We start from the raw sequence: 19278 nt of genomic DNA, 5'->3' as shown, positions 1-19278 counted from the left end.
CTCATTTGTGAGTCTATTCTAACTACAAACAGTAGATATTGGTTATAATTCATCCTAGTGTTTTCAGGGATTGCCATTTACACATCTCTCCAGGGACAAGGGAAGCAGCTATGCCAGAAATGGGAATTCATCCCTGGGGAAAAAGTAGATACTTGGCACATTGCAGTGACTGATGTCCACGCTATCCTCCTTCTGTCAGTGGTGTGTGTCCTCACCAGGAGTGCTTCCACCAGCTGAAGAGGGGCAGTGTGGAGGGCTCAGAGCCAGAACTCTTAGCCCTGTGAAGCTCCTCACTGGGGGCCTAGCAGCCGCCCAAGTCTCTCGCCTCCCCATTTCCCGCAGGGAGCAGCTGCCTGGGCTTCTCGCCTCCCCATTGGGAGTGGGGGCAGCTACCTGGGCTGCTTGGCTCCCTGATCAGGGACTGGAGAGCTCCAGCAAGGAGCCCTGAAATTGACAAGACAGCTAACAGTCAATGCAAGTAACTCAGTGTCTGGACAGATACTGTGTCTCCCTAACTACATCAACATAAGCCCTTTGCCTCTCATGGGGTAGAGTTGTTATGCTGATCTAGTAGGGGACTTAGGGCATGTCTACACTTACCTCCAGAGCAACCAATCAAGCGCGGGTTGATTTATCGCATCTAGTGAAGACGCAATAAATCAACTGCCTAGTGAAGACGCGATAAATTGATCACCGAGCACTCTCCCATCGACTCCGGTACTCCACCACCGGAGCGAGAAGCATAGGTGGAGTTGAAGTGGGAGCAGCAGCAGTCGACCTACCACAGTGAAGACATCCGGTAAGTAGCTCTAAGTACGTTGACTTCAGCTATGCTATTTTCGTAGCTGAAGTTGCATAACTTAGACCAACTTAGTACGCCCCCTCCCCCAGTGTAGACCAGGCCTTACATCAGTGGGACAAGGCTGTAGTGTGTACACTGACATAATTAGGTCACGTAAGGCACATTATGTCAACCTAACTGCGTGGTGTAGACCAGGCTTAAGAAGACAAAGAATTATCCTTTACCCTTACCTCAGTGGCTGGCTCATTTGAGGATCCTCTCACAAATTCACAGATAATATATAGTACATCCTTCAAATCTTTACTAAGTTGGGTCTCCAGGTAAACAAAGAGAATTCATCCTTAGTACCATCCCAGATGATAGAATTTATAGGAACACTTCTGGACTCCACAACAGCTTAGGTAGTAGGTTCAAAGTCATGGAAGAGCTTATAAATAATTTACTAATAATTCTCAGACAACAGTAAGAATGTGTCTAAAAATACTAGGTCACTTCATGCACATTCATCACTTCTCATGCTATACATCACCTTTGTTTTGTGCAAGGCTGGTTGAAGTCATCTACCTACCAAGCAAACACCATATAGATATGGCAGTGCAGATTCCACAGCAGGTCCTATCATCACTAAACCACTGGAAGTAACCAGTCCAAGTATGCAGAGGTGTTCCATTTTCTCCCCCTCTGCCCACAGTCATGTTAGTAATGGATGCTTCCAACCTCTCATAGGGAGCATACTAGAATCACCCTTAGACCCAGGACCTATGGTCAAGAAACAGATCTCAGCTTCATAAATGCCTTAGAACTGAGAGCAATCTGTATAGAATGTGTGATGTTCCCACCTTTAATTCGAGGCAAAACAATACAAGTGATGATAGATGACACTATAGTGATGTTCTACATTAACTCCTGAGGAGGAGCTAGATCTTCTCAACTGTACCAAGAACCTGTTCACCTACGGAGCTGGTGCATCAGGTTTCAGATTACCTTGACAGCCATTCATCTACCAGGATCAGTGAACATCTTAGAGGATCATTTGAGCAGACACTTTTCTTTTGACCATAAATGGTCTATAAAGGACTCAATTATAGACTTGCTTGCCACAAAAGCAAACAGAAAATGCTGCATCTTTTGCTTTAGAGGGAGTCTGAGCCCAGGATTCCTATCTGATGTTTTCCTTATCTCATATTCCCAGGTTCAGATGTATACCTATGACCAGTTCCTTTAATTCTGAGAACATTGAGAAAGTTCAGACAGGATGCAGCAAAGTTGCTATTGATAGCACAGTGAGTACCAGGCAGTTTTGATTCAAAGACTCTTGGTGCAGCCCCCAAAAACGTGGCCTCTGGATCGGACATAATCTCCCTAAACGATGAGGAAGTCATCCAGTTCCAGAGTCTCTGCACCATACAGCCTGGATGCCAGCAGGCTAACTGATATTGAGAAGTCATGTTCCAAAGACGTCCAAAACATCGTGGTCCATAGCAGGAATGATTCCAGAAGACTCACTTGCAATTCCAAATGGAAGCATTTCACTGTTTAGGTGGAATAGCATTTCTCTCCATTTTAAGCTGACATTCCCTTTATTTTGGATTACTTTATCTCTTACAGTGCTTTGGACTTTCGGTTAGCTCTACAAGAGTACATGTAGTGGCTATATCAGCTTATCATCCTCCAATACATAACCACACTGTATTATTATACCCTACAGTGTCTAGATTCCTCAAAGTGTTGATATACATATGCCCTCCAGTCAGGGAGCCCCCGCCCTGATAGGATCTCAGTGTAGTGTTGGTTGGGTTGATTGGACTCCCATTCAGCTCAATAGCATCGTGTTCCTTACATCACCTTTTCATGAAAACAGCTTTCTTAGGGGCAATCACCTCTGCACTTAGGATAGGAGAATTGCAAGCTCTGATATCAGGCCCATCTTACACTACTTTTTCAAAAGGATGCTGGTACAGCTTGTGGCTTGAATCCACCTGCAAATAGCAAAACTAGTTATGTGCTCTGGGCTTGATGGCCATTTATTTGCTCATAGAGGCATATCCAAGTGTTAAAAGGTATCAGATTTTAACAGGACCACCATTTTCAATTCAAAGTGTTGTCTTTTGAGCTGACATAGGCGCACCATAAATTTGCCAAGAATTTAACAGTAATAAATGTCCATCTCCAGATTGGGAATACATACTGTTCCCTTTGTCTGGAATATTGATTTATCAAGGATAGCATCTTGGAAGGAGTACAAGGATTTGTTCACATCCCCACTAAAGTGCTGAAGTCACTAAGTTTCTTCTTAAAATGATTGTCTACACAGATTTCCCTCTTGGAGCACATGTACCCTATGTATGCAAGATGGGATTCTTTTAGCCAGCTGCTCTTTGGGGCTGCTCCTCCAGCTTAGGTGCCATCACATCCCTTCCCTCCCACACCTGGGGAATAAAGTGCAAAGCTGGTCCTAATTTCTCTCAGTTCCTTCTTACCACTCATGGCAGTGACGTGGAAGCCCTGCAGTCTTCACATATTCTGCACACTGTGCAATTTACTTAGCCTTGTATGCAGTAGTATAGTGTAATTTGTGTAGTTTCTCTTTTTCATGTTTCCAGGGGCGGGAAATTAGATACATTTTAATTAGCCTAGACATCTTTCTTCGTCCCCACCACCTCTACCACGCCCAGCCATACAGGGGTACTAACATTATGGCAGAAGGTAAGTCACCAGGGTTTAATGTCACCCCTATGATGCTTGGATGCCCATTAAGTGTGGACCCTTCCAGTACCTTCTTTTTCTTGAAGTATACATCCACGAGAGGTGTTTTGTCTGTTGCTCTTTCACCAAGTATACTCAGAGAAAGATGGAGGCGCAAATGAAATTTTTCCTCCTAGAGAATTGATCCAAGCCTTCTCAGACTTTGGGAGAAGAGCTACAGCCAGGCTTCAGACAGTGGGGTGGTGAGCTGTGATTCCATTTTGAGCTCTTGAACTACACCCACTCACAAGAACCATTCAGTCACACTTCACTGGCATCAGTGTCTGATGGGCAGAAAGAAGCACCAATCCAAAGATGAACCTCAGGCACAGGTTGCCGTTCCCAATACCTGGCAAGAAACAGAAGAGTCATCAGCTGCATGACTTCTCTTGGGCTCATTTATCCAACAGCCATAAGCTTGACAAGACCCATGCCAGTGACTCAGTACTGACTTCCAAGACAGCACATGTGGTACTCTCTAAATCAGCAAACTGCTGCCCTCAGTACCAACCCTTTGGTACAGACCATGGTGCTAACTGCATTGGTACTCAGATTCTCATTACAAGTGCCTCTGTGATTGTAGCCCCAGTATCTTCCACCTCAGTACCAACTACATCCATGGTACCCACTATTCCAGTGCTGAGTAACTTATTGGTGGACTCTGTACTGGAGTCCTCTCTCTTCAAAAAAATAAAGAGGAGTGATAGCTAACCCACCAACTTTGTAGCCACTGGTACTGCAGGTTAGAGAGATATCCCTGGTACCGACCTTTCCTATACAGTACACATGAGAGACCTGTCCCTCTCTTAGAGGAGGTGGTGTAATAATTGGTTCCTAGCAGGCCTACTTTAATTGTTAGCCTAACTGATAAAAAGTGGGTTAAGAGTCAAAAATTGTTACAGTAATTTGTTATATAAAACTATTTTTAACAACCTTGTTAAAAAGAATACAAAAACCCTAAATTTAATTTAAACAAAAAGGGTCGACTGTTACCACTCAAGGACTGTGTTAAAATTATGACTGGTAAATAAGAGAAGTAAAAAATCAATAAGTCAATATTGGTGTATCAAAATTAGGCCTAATTGATGGACAAAATAATGAGAGGATAGATTATTCCACTCATCGCCTTTTTTGGGGCCCTTTAAAAGTGACTTGGGGAACAAGAGGGAGAACTTTTTACTATCACCACAGCTGCAGCAGAAAAATTGTTGCCTTAGCACCAGACCTTAGTACTCCAGTGGGGACATTGGACTAGGTGTAGTAAAAAGAGGTCTGGGCTTCATGGGGGTGTCACCCTATCTGGTACCTCCCATGTGCCCTCCAACTCAATACTTCTGCCCATTCCAGTCATGGCTTTATTTGGCACCTTCAGGCGTACAGCCAGACTTCAAGAAGCCTGCTTCATCCACTCTCTCTATGGCTAAATCATCCTCCCCAAAGAGACAAATCAGGTAACTCATTACAGCCACAGATACTTGAAAGGCAGGAGAAGAGTGAAGAAGAACATCAGCTACCAGGGGAAAAGCATCCTATCTCTGCTATGATTTCCTCACTGTCCCCTGACAAGGCAGTGAATCCACCTCCCTCAGCTGGTGAGTTTAAGGAATTCCAGAACCTAATGAGACACATAGTAGAAATCCTAGCCATACATCCCTATCATGTCAGAAAGAGCAGACAGGAGGTACTGAGTCCCTGCTAAATGATCTAAGTATTTCTAGACATTCAAGAGCAAGTTCTCTCATAGTGGTAGCAGTACGAGAGAGATCAAAACATTGGGCCCTCCTAAGTCCACACTGAGCAAAAAGGACCCAAAGAAATTGGAACTCTTTAGCCTTAAGCTTTATTCATCAACTGTGATCCAGAGGTATGGCTAACTGTTAGGCCCTCCTCTCAAAATAAGATTTTTTTAAAATTGAGACAATGTCTCGATTTATAGAAAACTATCCAAAGAGTAGCAAGCGGAGATGAAATATAGAATGGCAGAAGGACATCTGACTTTCTATACTTCTCTATTGTCATAGCTTCAGTCCTCAGGGATCCCCAGGCAACAATCAAGGTCCTCACATTTTAGAATAATGAACTTTTCAACAACAGGACAGAGGAAGCACCCTCTAAACTTTAGAGTCTAAAGGATTCAAGGGCAGTTCTGTATTCTTTGAGACTCTACATCCCAAATCTAAAGAGGAAGCAGCCATGCCAACATACTTTTGACAGCACTCCTCTGTCAAATATTACAGTCAGCCACAGAGGACCTAAGAGCCACTGAGGAAGAGACAGAAATTCCAGTGTAAATGACCCTCTACCTCCTTTGCTGCCCCAGGGTTGACTCCAGCATTGAGATCCTGATAGAACCACCTGAGGATCTTTTCTGTACTACCCTCACACCATCCCTTGGCAACAACCATTTTTGTTTTTGAGAAGTTTGGTCAAGCATTACCTCAGACTAGTGGGTCCTAGAGATCATAAGCAATCCCTTCCCTGTTCTTTTTCAGAGACCCTTCTCACAAGAGACTGTTAAAACAAGTAAACTCCTTTCTATAGCTGGGAACTGTGGAGGAGGAGGTGCCCTTACATTTCAGGGGAAGATGCTTTTATTCACATTATTTTCTGATCCCAAAGAAGAACAAGGGGTTGGTGGCTTATTCTGGACCTTCAGTGCCTCAAAATGTTCATCCATTGTTTCAAATTCAGGATGGTGACTCTAGCCTCCATAAATTCCTGCATTAGATCATCAGGACTGGTTTGGTGCTCTTCACCTATAAAATGCCTGCTTCCATATATCTATTCACCCAACCCACAGAAATACCTCAATTTCCTTTAGGAACATTCCACTATCAGAATACGGCTCTGCCCTTTGGTCTATGTACAGCACCAAGAGTTTTCACCAAGTGCCTTGAAGTACAGGCAACTCATCCAGGTAAATAAGGAATCCAGATGTATCCTTACCTCAACAACTGACTGATTTGAGGAAGAGTTTCACAACAGGTGACTGACTCAGTTCAAATAACTCTAAAGTTCTTTGCCTTGTTTCATCTCAAAGTTAATAGCAAAAATCCACACTGACTGATGCATAGCACAGAATTCGTAGGAATCCTATTAGACTCCAGATATTGATAGCTTACATTCCACAAGAGAGAATCCAGACTATAGCAGGGCTTATCAGTCAACTTCAAGTTCACCCAAGAACATCAGTGAAAGCATGTCTCAGACTTCTAACACACTTGACCTCATATACTTACGTCACCTAGCATGGCAAACTTCACCTACACTCTCTGTAAGAATGGTTGAAATCACTATGTCTACCCAGCAGACACTTTATGGACTAGATGGTTATGATCCCACAAGAAGTCATCATTAAACTAGTGGAAAGACCCTCCTCAGGTGTGCAGTGCAGTACCCTTCTTTATACCTCTACATACTAAGACTCTAGTGACAGACAACTCCACTCAGGGATGGGGAGGGCTCATCTAGATCACCTTTAAATCAGTAATAGTTGCTGATCTCAGAAGGCTGTATATCCATGTGTTTCCATATCTGGATGACTGGTTAATCGAGGGTCAATCCAGTCAGCAAGTTTTGGACAATATCCTTCAAATTCAGTTTTTCTTTGCTCGATTTGACCTGAAAATAAACAATGACTAGTCAGTTCTGTGTCCTGTGTAAAGAATAGAGTGCATTGGGGCCATTCTGGACTTCACAATAGCAGATTGCCTATCGGCCTCCAGAAAAAATGTCCAATTATGCTCAACCTATGCAATAATCTGCAGGTTTATCTAAGAACAATTAGAGGATCTTGCCTCAGTTTGCTCAACCACCTGGCCTCACTTACATGACTCAGCATGCCAGACTTCACCTGTGTTGCATGCAAAGATGGTTGAAGTTTGTGTATCAGCCAAGAAAACATCACATGGACATGTTAATTCACACTGCATCTTGAGTCCTGGCTTCATTAAGTTGATGGATGGATCCAGTAATGTATGCTGCAAGGTGATCCCTTTCTCTCCTCCAGTTCCATTGAAGACACTAGTAACAGATACATCCGCTCTGAGCTGGGGAGCACACCTGGATGATGTGCAAACACAAGGCTTGTGGACAGCTCAGGAATCAGCTTTTCATTTACACATCCTAAAGCTGGGAGCCATTTATTGAGCTTGCAAAGTCTTCCTACCATTCATCAAGGGTCTCACCATAAAGATTAGAACATACAGTACGGCTTCAATGTTTTACCTGAACTAACAAGGCAGGTCAGAATCCACTCAGTTGAGTCAGGAGGAGGTACGTCTGGAACTTCTACATTCGTCATCGGGTCACTTTCAAGGCATCTGATCTCCCCAGAGTGCAGAATGTTCTGACAGATAACCTCAGCATAAAATTAATCAACAATCACAAATGGACTCTAAAAGATGAGGCGTTTCAAGTGATTTTCAGTGAATACGGTTTTCCCACCATAGATCGGTTTGTTATTAAAGAAAACAAGAAATGTCATTGTTTCTGTTGCAAAGGAAGACAGAGTTCAGGGTCAGTTTCCAATACATTCCTGATTTCATGGTCTTTGGAACATCTGTAGGTATTTTCTCCGATCCTGCTGATTCCTAGAACCATAAGAAAATTCAAACAGGAAGTAGCCATATCATATTAATAGCCCAGGTGTGGCCAACACAGTTTTGGTACTTAGACCTTCAAACCTCATCCATTCAACCTTCCAACACCTTACTGTTACTCTGAGGCATAATCTTTGAGTCATGGTCAAGTTTCTTTGCACTCTGCACCTCACAGCATTGAACGATTGAATGGTTAATTCATCAGAAAGTCTGTCTGGCTATGTACGGAACATTCTCAGTGAAAGTAGGAAAGACTCTACTAGGAATACTTACCTGGCTAAATGGAAGAGATTTTCGATATGGCTTCATCATCATCAATTATCTCCTTCCACAGCTCAGGTCTTAGACATATTAGAATAATTCCTGGAATTCAAAAAATTCAGTCCTGTAAATTAGTTTGATGAAGGTTCAGTTAGCAGCCATCTTTGCTATTCACTCTCTCATTCATTAAAGATTTGGTTTTTTTCCCACCCTGTGGTAGCAAGATTTTTAAAAGGTCTGATAGGGGTTTATCCCCCAGTAGGAAAACCAGTCCCTTCCTGGGAGCTTAATTTAGTCCTGGCAGGTCTCATGATTCCACCTTGGTCTATTTCACTTACCAGCAAAGACAGCATTTTGTTGGCAATAGCATTAGCAAGGAGATTAGAGGAGTTACTGTACCTGATGGCAGGACATCTGTATAGTGTCTTCCATAAAGATAATGTCTCATTAAAGGTCTGTTCCAAAAACTTACTGAAGGTGGTTTTTGATTTTCATTTGAAATCAGGTCATTCATCTGCTGATGTTTTTTCCTGAAATCCCAAACTCACAAGGGTGACGAGAAACGGCATTCTTTAGAGATCTATAGGGCACTTTCCTTTTACATAGATAGGATGAAACCATTCAGAATGTCTCTCGGGCTCTTTGTTATATATGCAGAGACAATGAATGGTCAGACTGTTGTGGCTCACAGAATCTAAAACTGGATCTCACTGTGCAACAAAATTTGTTACAAACTGGCTAATGCAAGTCCACTCCCTAGGATTACTGCCTGTTCTACTATAGCTCAAACTGCTCACTCTCTCTAAGGAATGTTCCTACTGTGGACATTGGTAGGTCTTACTTCCACAATGGTGTAATGCTGAGTGAATGTGGGGCTGTATCTAGAGGTGATGTGAACTTTGGGAAAGAAGTTCTATAGTCTTTGTTTTAAAAGACTCCTGGTTCCCACTTCCAACATGTCTACTGCTTGGGTGTCATCAACAGTGGAATATATATATGTGGACATGCACTCAAAGAAGAAACAGTTACTTGCCTGTACACACACATTCCACAACATCCCCTACATCCCTGCTACTGTGGAGTCTATTTTCATAAGGATTTCAGTGATGAAGGAACTGGGGGGCACTTTGAGTGGCCTAGTGTTTTATGCCCTCAGTTGGAGGCATGAGGACCCCCAGGGCACATCCCTCACCCGAACAGGTACTGCTGACCAAAAGTCTCTTGCTCAAATGCACTGGACACATAGACCAGCAGTGGGCAACACATCTTGAAGAACCAAAGTTACTGTGCAGGTAAGTAAGAGTGTCTTTTCCTGTTAAAATAATAATGAAAATTGCTGCTTTTTGTCTTATAAATTTTGTTATATTTCAGCAGTTAGCAATATGCTTAAACTTTTCTTAAGAAGTGGTAACTAAATCATATACATTTTTCTTCTTTAGGTTCATCTGGGAACATACCTGTATAACAACAGATTCTTATCTGAGGTTCGGAAATGCAATGACTTTCTAACTTCCTCTTCCATAGCTGTATACTATAATATGTGCCGCAGCATGCTCCCAACGCCAGCTAAGTGTCACTATACATTTAATCTACGAGATCTCTTCAAGGTGTGTTATACTGCACTAGACATTTCAGATTGCCATAAAAGTATTCTCAATTTTTGTGCATAGTGAACAAGCAAGAGCATATATAATTTTGTCTATTGAATTGAGCTTGGTTCTTGGAGTTAGATTATTAAATTAGTCTTGCTATCTGGAGTCCTATGATAGTTTCAATTTGGTTTATGACAAACAAGGAAAATAAATTTAGAGATTTCCATATAATCCAGTCTTTGCTTTTAGAATTGCCAAGATCACTCAGAAATAATTATTAATAAAAAGAAGAAAATAGAGGGTGGAATGGGATGGTCTCCTTCAGACTACAAATTGTTCATTTTAAAAGTATTTGTTGCTGCCTACCAGAGTGGCCATACCATGAGCACTATATACTAATCTATATCTCACTTACTTGTGCACTGGTATATACTGTTGTATCTTATCTTTATTTCCTTCCATAAAAAGATGTGTTAACATTAGAAACAAATATCTAGGAACTAAATAATTTTGGCCATTTTCAGCCCTGCTACATGTCAGCACAACTCTTTTGACTTCAGTTAAGTTGAACTTCCACTTATACCAGGGCTCAAGTAACCCTTTAAGTATATTTATTTACTGAAAAGATTAAAGTTTGAATCAAGGCTGAGCATATACATCAGTCCCTGTTGTGCATGATCTACAAATATAAAAACATTTTCGTGTACTATTAAAAATTTCAATAAATTGTGATTTCAGCAAGTGTGGTATTTCTTATAAAATAAAATACTACAGTATCCTACAGTAATGGAACTCAAACAAGAGATATTTAAGGAATTTTCAGGGCCTCATGCTGCCAGGGAAGATGGGGAAGGGGAAATTATTAGGTCAGGAGTTGCTTCTATTCCTAGTATGTATGGAAAGTTGGATCATGTAAGCTCTGTGTGTTGCAAATTATTCAACATTGCAAAAGGTACCCCGGGCAGCCACTTGCATTGCTTATGCTTATGGCTGACCAAATATGGGTGGTCATCTGGCTTATACCAACAGCCCTGTGGTAGGGCTTGTGGTGAGCTTTGCCACTCCATTAGGACTCCTGGACCCACTGTGCCTCAAGAGGCACAATCTTTTCTATAGTTCCTGATGCCTAGGGAAGATACACCTGCTGCTACATCTTATAGAGGATGCAATGTGCACTTTGTTTCATGTCCTCCCACCTTCCCTGGATAGCATGATGTTGTAACCATGGTCATGGGCCAGGAACTGTCATGTTACCATCCTCTGTGTGGGAGGTACAAGGTAGGCTTCTTGTGCTCTCCTGCTCCCTTGAATGCATGTGCAGGGGAAGAAAATACATAGCTTAAGTAAGAGATATTTGAATGCTTTAGTTCTGATTAAAATGTATGATACTACTGTTGATAAAGCTTAATACAATATATGGTAGTTTCAAAATAAATATAACAGGATCTCTTTTAGTAATCCAATTAATTTAAAACTTCATATAAACACTGTATACTAAAATTGCTAACAGGTGCTCCAGGGGTTGTTGCAAGCCCACAGGTCTGTTATTGTCTCAAAAGAAACTGCAGCTCTTCTCTTTGTGCATGAAACAACCCGAGTATTCCATGATCGCCTGATTGAATCTGCTGAAAGAGAGATTTTTTATCAGTTTCTCTCAAATGAACTCAATAACTATTTTAAGGTAAATATGTGCATTTTTCTTTAGACATTTTTAAGAAGAAGAATATTTTGTGCATTTGTTTTAGGCCCTTTTGGAAAACTTCCTTAGTTATAAAAAAGAATAGTTATCATAGATGTATAAATTAAGGGCCATGATCTGCTCTCATTCACACCAGTATAAATCCTGTGTGACTAAGAGCAGAATTTGGCCTGAAGTTAAAAAAGTTAGCCTGGTCCTCAATCCTGCATATACAGAACTCCTGCTGATTTCAGAGGGAGTTCCATGTGAAAAGGCTTGCAGGATTGGGCACTTAATTATTAGATGACTGATTCTATCTCACCCTGTGTGGGTAAACAAAGGGAGGGGGGAGAGAGGGCTTTCTCCACCTTTTACCACAGTTGGAGATGAGCAGAAGCAAGCATACTGGAATTTGATAACACGTAAAGCTTTCTGTTGATAAAGAAGAAATATTTCTCTACATCCAGGTGAGAAGATCATTTTCCGCTGAAATTTATCTGGAAAAATAAGGAAATATCTCACCATACTTTGCTTTAGGTGCTAAAAATTAAAAAATGAAGCCAGGAACGACAATAATATACACTCTCCCATTTATGTACTGTATTGTAGTGTATTTATATCTGTTTAACTTGCTGTCAGGAAATATGAATTTGAAGCAAAGTATGAATGTTTTCAGTCTGTAGCAATTTAGGAATGTTTAAAATATTGTGCAACACATTTTTTGTTGTGAATTTATTCAAAGAGGAATTATTTTATAAAAAACACCAACACTGCTTCCTATGTCACTCAGTTTTCCATAGTGTACACGCTTAGGCCACGTCTACACTACCCGCTGGATCAGCGGGTAGTGATCGATCTATCGGATTGATTTATCGTGTCTAGTGTAGACACGATAAATTGATCCCCGATCACCCTGCCGTCGACTCCGGAACTCCACCATGGCAAGAGGTGGAAGCGGAGTCGACGGGGAGCGGCGGCCATCGATCCCGTGCTGCGAGGATGCAAAGTAAATAATTCTAAGTCGATCTAAGATACGTCGACTTCAGCTATGCTATTCTCATAGCTGAAGTTGCGTAATTTAGATCGATCCACCCCCCCCCCCCAGTGTAGACCAGGCCTTACAGATATCAACTTGGCTTAACCCTGCTTAGTCTATGAGATTTGACAAGATCATAATCCAAGATGAAATGCTGTATTTTTCAAATAACTTCACAATTTGACCAATTATTAGCACAGTGCTAAATGTAGCCTTCCAAGGCATTAACATGCCTTTAACATCTGGTGCCAGATTAACATTGGCTGCCTTAAATTGGTGCAGCCCCATTGACCTCGGTAGAGCTACATCAATTTACACCAGCTGAAGAACTGGCCATTGGAGTTTAACTAGCTATCCGATAACAGTTTGCAAGAACAAAAACAACTCCAACTGCAAGACACATTTCACTGTTTTATATTTAACCACGTTCAACATTAGGCAGATTGTCGGCTTCTAAGGTTGTACCATGTTTTGAACGTGGCAAGTTGAAGAAAGCAGTTTTACAGGAAGAATCAAATGTAATTAGTAATATGTAAGTCACCAGGGAATTAATGATAAACAACTAATCATTGAAATATTTCTCTTGTAGTTTTTCTCTAATAGACTGCATGTTATGTTGTGTGTGTGTGTGTGTCTGAAAAGTTGCATGCTACAGTATTTTTAAATGTTTTCTTGCATTTGCAAAAGTTAATTGGAAATTGAAATGCACAGAAAACATCTGGAAGATCAGTCATTTTTGATAGGATTATTACCAAGGTAAATCAGTTTCATGGCCTATCAGTCTTCACCATGTCCCTTCAAATAGGTTGTGATGGATTACAATATGTTTGTTTTTCCCTGGAAGGAGACCGATCTTATGTCTAGAACTTGTGTTAGCTGTACCAAGTCGGTGGGTTACACACAGAACAAAATGTATGCCTACAATTGCATCAGGTTTTGTAAACCAAATACAGGAACGTTTTTATTTTAATATGTGTGGTTTGGGAGTTACAAATCTCCTAAAATAGAATAGTGAACATTTTAATAAATACAGTGAACATTTAAAAAAAAATACTGATCAATTGATAGAGATATAAATGCAAAATAGAGTAGTCATCTGTTTGCCATACATCTATAATAAATTGATATTATTGGTGAGAAGTGATTGTCATTTACAAAGTAAAGATTTCATTTTAAATGCTAGAGAACATACAATACATTGTTGATTTGTATACCCTTTACTTCAAATCCTTTTTTAAAGATGCTAGCAAAAAAAACCGTAATGCTCAAGAGAAAAACAGCATTACAAGTTACAGCCAGCCAGCCATGCTAAATTTCTGTATTTTGCTGCAAAATGATAAAGATGCTGTCCTTAGAATACACTATTTCTTGTCAAAGGCACTCTTGAATGACAAAAATACTTTCTTTATTTGAAATGGTCTTAATGGTTGAACACTTAATTGAATCTAAACATGAGAGCTGAATGGATTAAACTAGTCCTGTAAGCAGCAAAGAGCAATTTCTTCTTCAAGCAACTGTCTACACAGATCCCACTGAAGGTGTATGCATCTTGTGCATCTTTTAGTCCGCAGTGTCCATTAGTGGTGTCCATGCACCTTGTACACCCTCATGCCACCTACAGCGAGATTATAAAGAGTGCTGAAGCCCCAACCTGCCACTCAGTTCCTTCTAACCTCCCATGGCAGCAAGTCAGAACTAGTGTCCTACTGCCGCCTTGCTTAGAATTAGGGTAATAGATAGTTAGAGTCACAGACTTTAAAGCCAAAAGGGACCATCGTGATCATCTAGTCTGACCTCCTGCACATCGTAGGTCACAGAACCTCACCCACCAACTCCTGTAATAGACCCATAACCTCTGGCTGAGTTAACTGAAGTCCTCAAATCATGATTAAGACTTCAAGTTACCATTTGCTCACATTTAAACCAACAAGTGACCCATGACCCATGCTTCAGAGGAAGGAAAACAACTCACCATCCTGGGTCTCTGCCAATCTGCACTGGGGTAGAATTCCCTTCCAATCCCAAATATGGCCATCAATTAGACCCTGAGCATATCGGCAAGACCCACCGGCCAGACACCTGGGAATGAATTCACTGTAATAACTTAGAGTCCTTCCCATCTAGTGTCCCATTTCCAGCCATTAGGAATATATGCTACTATCAGTCACAGGTGGGCCACATGCCATTGTAGGCAATCTCATCATACCATCCACTCCATAAACATGCCAAGCTCAGTCTTGAACCCATTTATGTTTTTTGCCCCCACTGCTCCCCTTGGAAGACTGTTCCAAAACTTCACTTCTCTGGTGGTTGGAAACTTTTGTCTAATTTCAAGCCAAAACTTGTTGATGGCTAGTTTAGATCCATTTGTTCTTGTGGCAACATTGGCGCTTAACTTAAATAACTTCTCTCCCTGCCTTATCCCTCTGATGTATTTGAAGAGAGTAATCATATATCCCCTCAGCCTTCATTTTGTTAGGCTAAACAAAGCTCCTTAAGTCTCCTCTGATCATCCTAGTAGCACTTCTCTGCACCTTTTCCAGTTTGAAATCATCTTTTTCAAACACAGGAGACCAGAATTACACAGTATTCCAGATGAGGTCTCATCGCCAGGTCAGAATATTTCCTCCACAAATGGAAAATCAAAGAATCACCAAATTGGGACTGTGGTGAGGTACAAATCATGTGACATCACAAACAACTGTCCCATTTACGCTTACAGTGGTGGTAGTAGGAAGATCCACCTAGCTTATCCCAGAAACATTAGAATGGCTTTCAAATCTTAAAATTCAAGTATAATCCCATCCTGTTGCTTTTCAAATGTCATACAAAAGAAGAACCAATGACTATATAATGGTAATAACACATCCCTATTGCTACTGGAAATACCTCATCTCATACATCCTAGAATTGCATTAGCCTTTTTCACAGCCAAATCACATTGTGGCTCACAGTCATCCTGTGGTCGACCAGTAGAACCAGGTCTTTCTCCTCCTCCGTTGCTTCCAATTGATATGTCCCCAGTTTATAGCAAAAATTCTTAGTCCCTTAGTGCATGACTTTGCACTATTAAATTTCATCCCGTTTCTATTACTCCAGTTTTCAAGGTCCTCCAGATCATCTTATATGATATTCCCATAACTCTATTCCCTGAAGAACTCCCTTAGTAGCCTCCCTCAAGCCTAGCAGTTTACCTTTCAGTATGAACTGTTGTAGTCTTTAACCAGTTCCTTACTCACTTTTCAATTCTTGTATTAATCCCCATCTTTCAAGGTTCCTTCCGCACTCTGAACTCTAGGGTACAGATGTGGGGACCTGCATGAAAACCCCTAAGCTTATTTTTACCAGCTTAGGTTAAAACTTCCCCAAGGTACAAACTATTTTCCTTTTTACCTTGGACTTTATTGCTGCCACCACCAAGCGTCTAACTGATATATAACCAGGAAAGAGCCCGCTTGGAAACGTCTTTCCCCCCAAAATCCTCCCCAAACCCTACACTCCCTTTCCTGGGGAAGGCTTGATAAAAATCCTCACCAATTTGCATAGGTGAACACAGACCCAAAGCCTTGGATCTTAAGAACAATGAAAAAGCAATCAGGTTCTTAAAAGAAGAATTTTAATAGAAGAAAAAGTAAAAGAATCACCTCTGTAAAATCAGGATGGTAAATACCTTACAGGGTAATCAGATTCAAAACACAGAGAATCCCTCTAGGCAAAACCGTAAGTTACAAAAAGACACAAAAACAGGAATCTACATTCCATTCAGCACAGCTTATTTTCTCAGCCATTTAAACAAAACAGAATCTAATGTATATCTAGCTAGATTACTTACTAAGTTCTAATACTCCATTCCTGTTCTGTCCCCGGCAAAAGCATCACACAGACAGAGAGAACCTTTGTTTCTCCCCCACTCCAGCTTTGAAAGTATCTTGTCTCCTCATTGGTCATTTTGGTCAGGTGCCAGCGAGGTTATCCTAGCTTCTTAACCCTTTACAGGTGAAAGGGGTTTTCCTCTGGCCAGGAGGGATTTTAAAGGTGTTTACCCTTCCCTTTATATTTATGACACCATCTTTTCAAATTAACTAATAATTTCCCATGTGGAACTGTATGAAATGCCTACTGAAATCCAGGTAGATTAGATCTACTGCATTTTCTTTGTCTAAAAAAAAGAGTTATCAGTTCATTAGTTTGTTGTTAAGTTTCATTTAAGCCCGTTGAGTTTAAAAAAAAAGGGTGGGGTTGGGAGTCTCTTCTTCTTTCAGTCTTGCCTAAATAACAAGGGTAGGTCTGACGGCAGAATGCAAATCCCTAGGCTTAAAATATGCCCAGGATGCAAGACAGCTGTGCTTGCTAATGATGCACATTCGATATGCCTTCTTATTTCAGAGTAACCCATATACCTAGTAAGTGTACTATTTAAAACTGTCTTTCTAAGCATGTTGAAAAGATATATGATGCCATTTTAAATTATTTTTCATGGAGAAGTCCATGTCTGTATCTTGGACTCTGAGCTCTCTCCTAATAAGCAGTCTTCTTGGTTTCAACTAGTGCTTTGATTATGAGAGACACTACTCCAGGAACTAAAAGGTCTTCTGGCTCTGAAAGACCTCAGGCTTCCCTGAAAAAATCTGAGCCTTCCCATCAATCCTGTGCAAATCAGTCACTGACGGCTGCTGCCTGGGGTAGGGGGGAGTAGAGGTCTTCGGATGGGGCTCAGCACTTTTCACCATCTCCAGTACCGGCAAAATAGGCTAAAGGCTTCACAATTCTAACGTGCTGTGTCTGTTTCATTGGTATAGTCTCATTGGTATAGTGAGTTATAGAATCATAGAACATCAGGAATAAAAGGGACCTCAGGAGGTCATCAAGTCCAACCTCCTGCTCAAAGCAACTAAATCATCCCAGCCAGGGCTTTGTCAAGCCGGGCCTTAAAAACCTCTAAGGAAGGAGATTCCACCACCTCCCTAGGTAACGGATTCCAGTGCTTCACCACCTTCCTAGTGAAAAAGTTTTCCTAATATCCAACCTAAACCTCCCTCACTGCAACTTGAGACCATTACTCTTTGTTCTGTCATCTGCTACCACTGAGAACAGTCTAGATCCATCCTCTTTGGAACCCCCTTTCAAGTTGTAAGCAGCTATCAAATCCCCCCTCATTCTTCTCCTCTGCAGACTAAATAATCCCAGTTTCCTCAGCGTCTCCTCATAAATCATGTGCTCCAGCCCCCTAATAATTTTTGTTGCCCTCCACTGGACTCTTTCCAATTTTTCCACATCCTTCTTGTAGTGTGGGGTCCAAAACTGGACACAGTACTCCAGATGAGTCCTCACCAATGCCTAATAGAGGGGAATGATCATGTCGCTCGATCTGATGGCAATGCTCCTACATATACATCCCAAAATGCTATTGGCCTTCTTGGCAACAAGGGCACACTGCTGACTCATATCCAGCTTCTCATCCACTGTAACCCCTACGTTCTTTTCTGCAGAACTGCTGCCTAGCCGCTCGGTCCCTAGGCTGTAGCAGTGCATGGGATTCTTCCATCCTAAGTGCAGGACTCTGCACTTGTTCTTGTTGAACCTCATCAGATTTCTTTTGGTTCAATCCTCTAATTTGTCTAGGTCCCTCTGTATCCTATCCCTATCCTCCAGCGTATCTACCACTCCTCCCAATTTAGTGTCATCTGCAAACTTGCTGAGGGTGCAATCCACGCCATCCTCCAGAGCATTAATGAAGATATTGAACAAAACCAGCCCCAGGACCAACCCATGGGGCACTCCACTTGATACCAGCTGCCAACTAGACATGGAGCCATTGATCACTCCTCGTTGAACCTGCATTATGATGCAGTCAGCCTTATTTCTATCATTCCTAACTCTGAGTGCTTAATTTTGCAACCTTAATAATGTTATTTTAATGTAGTTTTTGTGTCATTTCCTTTGTTTAAAAAAACCTGAAAAAAACGGAAGTTTCATCATATAGCTTCATAGTGACACCCACATGCTGCATCATCAGGGTTGGAAGCTTCATATCCACTATACAGACCTCTGCCTCTTGAGCTAACTGAGTAACTAATAGCAATAGTAGCTCATCATGCTATATATGGACTAGCTCTAGAAGGGAGTGAGATGCACTTCTTCAGTTGGTTTCACATATATTTGCTGACAGCAAAGGAATGGTGAGAGACTCCAGAATCTTGAATTCTGTTCAGGGCTGTGGAGTGGAATGTGCTCTAATAGAGAAATTTTTCCCTGTTTCCCTCTTGCTTGACCCTTTCTGCCCCTCTCTTCCAAACTGACCCTCTCACAATCCTATTACTTACCCACCAAAAGCTTTTTCTCCAAGTCCCATTCTCCTTGGCTGCCTGGTCCTACTGTCCACTCCTCAGTCATCTCATCCTAGTCTCAGTATCCTTGCCCAGTTCAGTCCTCTGGGGTCCTCATCTGATCGCTCCCCTCTCCTGAACCAGCCTCCAGTCTTTACTCTGTTCCTCCCCCCACTGGCTCCCAGTCTGCTTCCATCAGGTCCTCATCTAATCTCAGTCTCCCATCCCCCACAGCAA

The 19278-nt window shown here is 41.5% G+C and overlaps 1 protein-coding gene across 1 annotated transcript in view; it reads left to right on the top strand.

Annotated features, from left to right (window-relative positions):
• Window positions 1-19278, top strand: part of DNAH14 (dynein axonemal heavy chain 14) — a 454606-nt gene that overhangs the window by 281856 nt on the left and 153472 nt on the right. Inside the window, 2 exon segments of the mRNA XM_078851974.1 lie at window positions 9849-10016; window positions 11512-11682. Coding sequence (XP_078708100.1) covers window positions 9849-10016; window positions 11512-11682 — 339 coding nt within the window.

The sequence above is a fragment of the Lepidochelys kempii genome, chromosome 3, assembly GCF_965140285.1.
Source record: "Lepidochelys kempii isolate rLepKem1 chromosome 3, rLepKem1.hap1, whole genome shotgun sequence".
NCBI lineage: Eukaryota > Metazoa > Chordata > Testudines > Cheloniidae > Lepidochelys > Lepidochelys kempii.
Note: the sequence above shows the minus strand (reverse complement) of the source record. Positions and strands in the feature narration are given on the sequence as shown.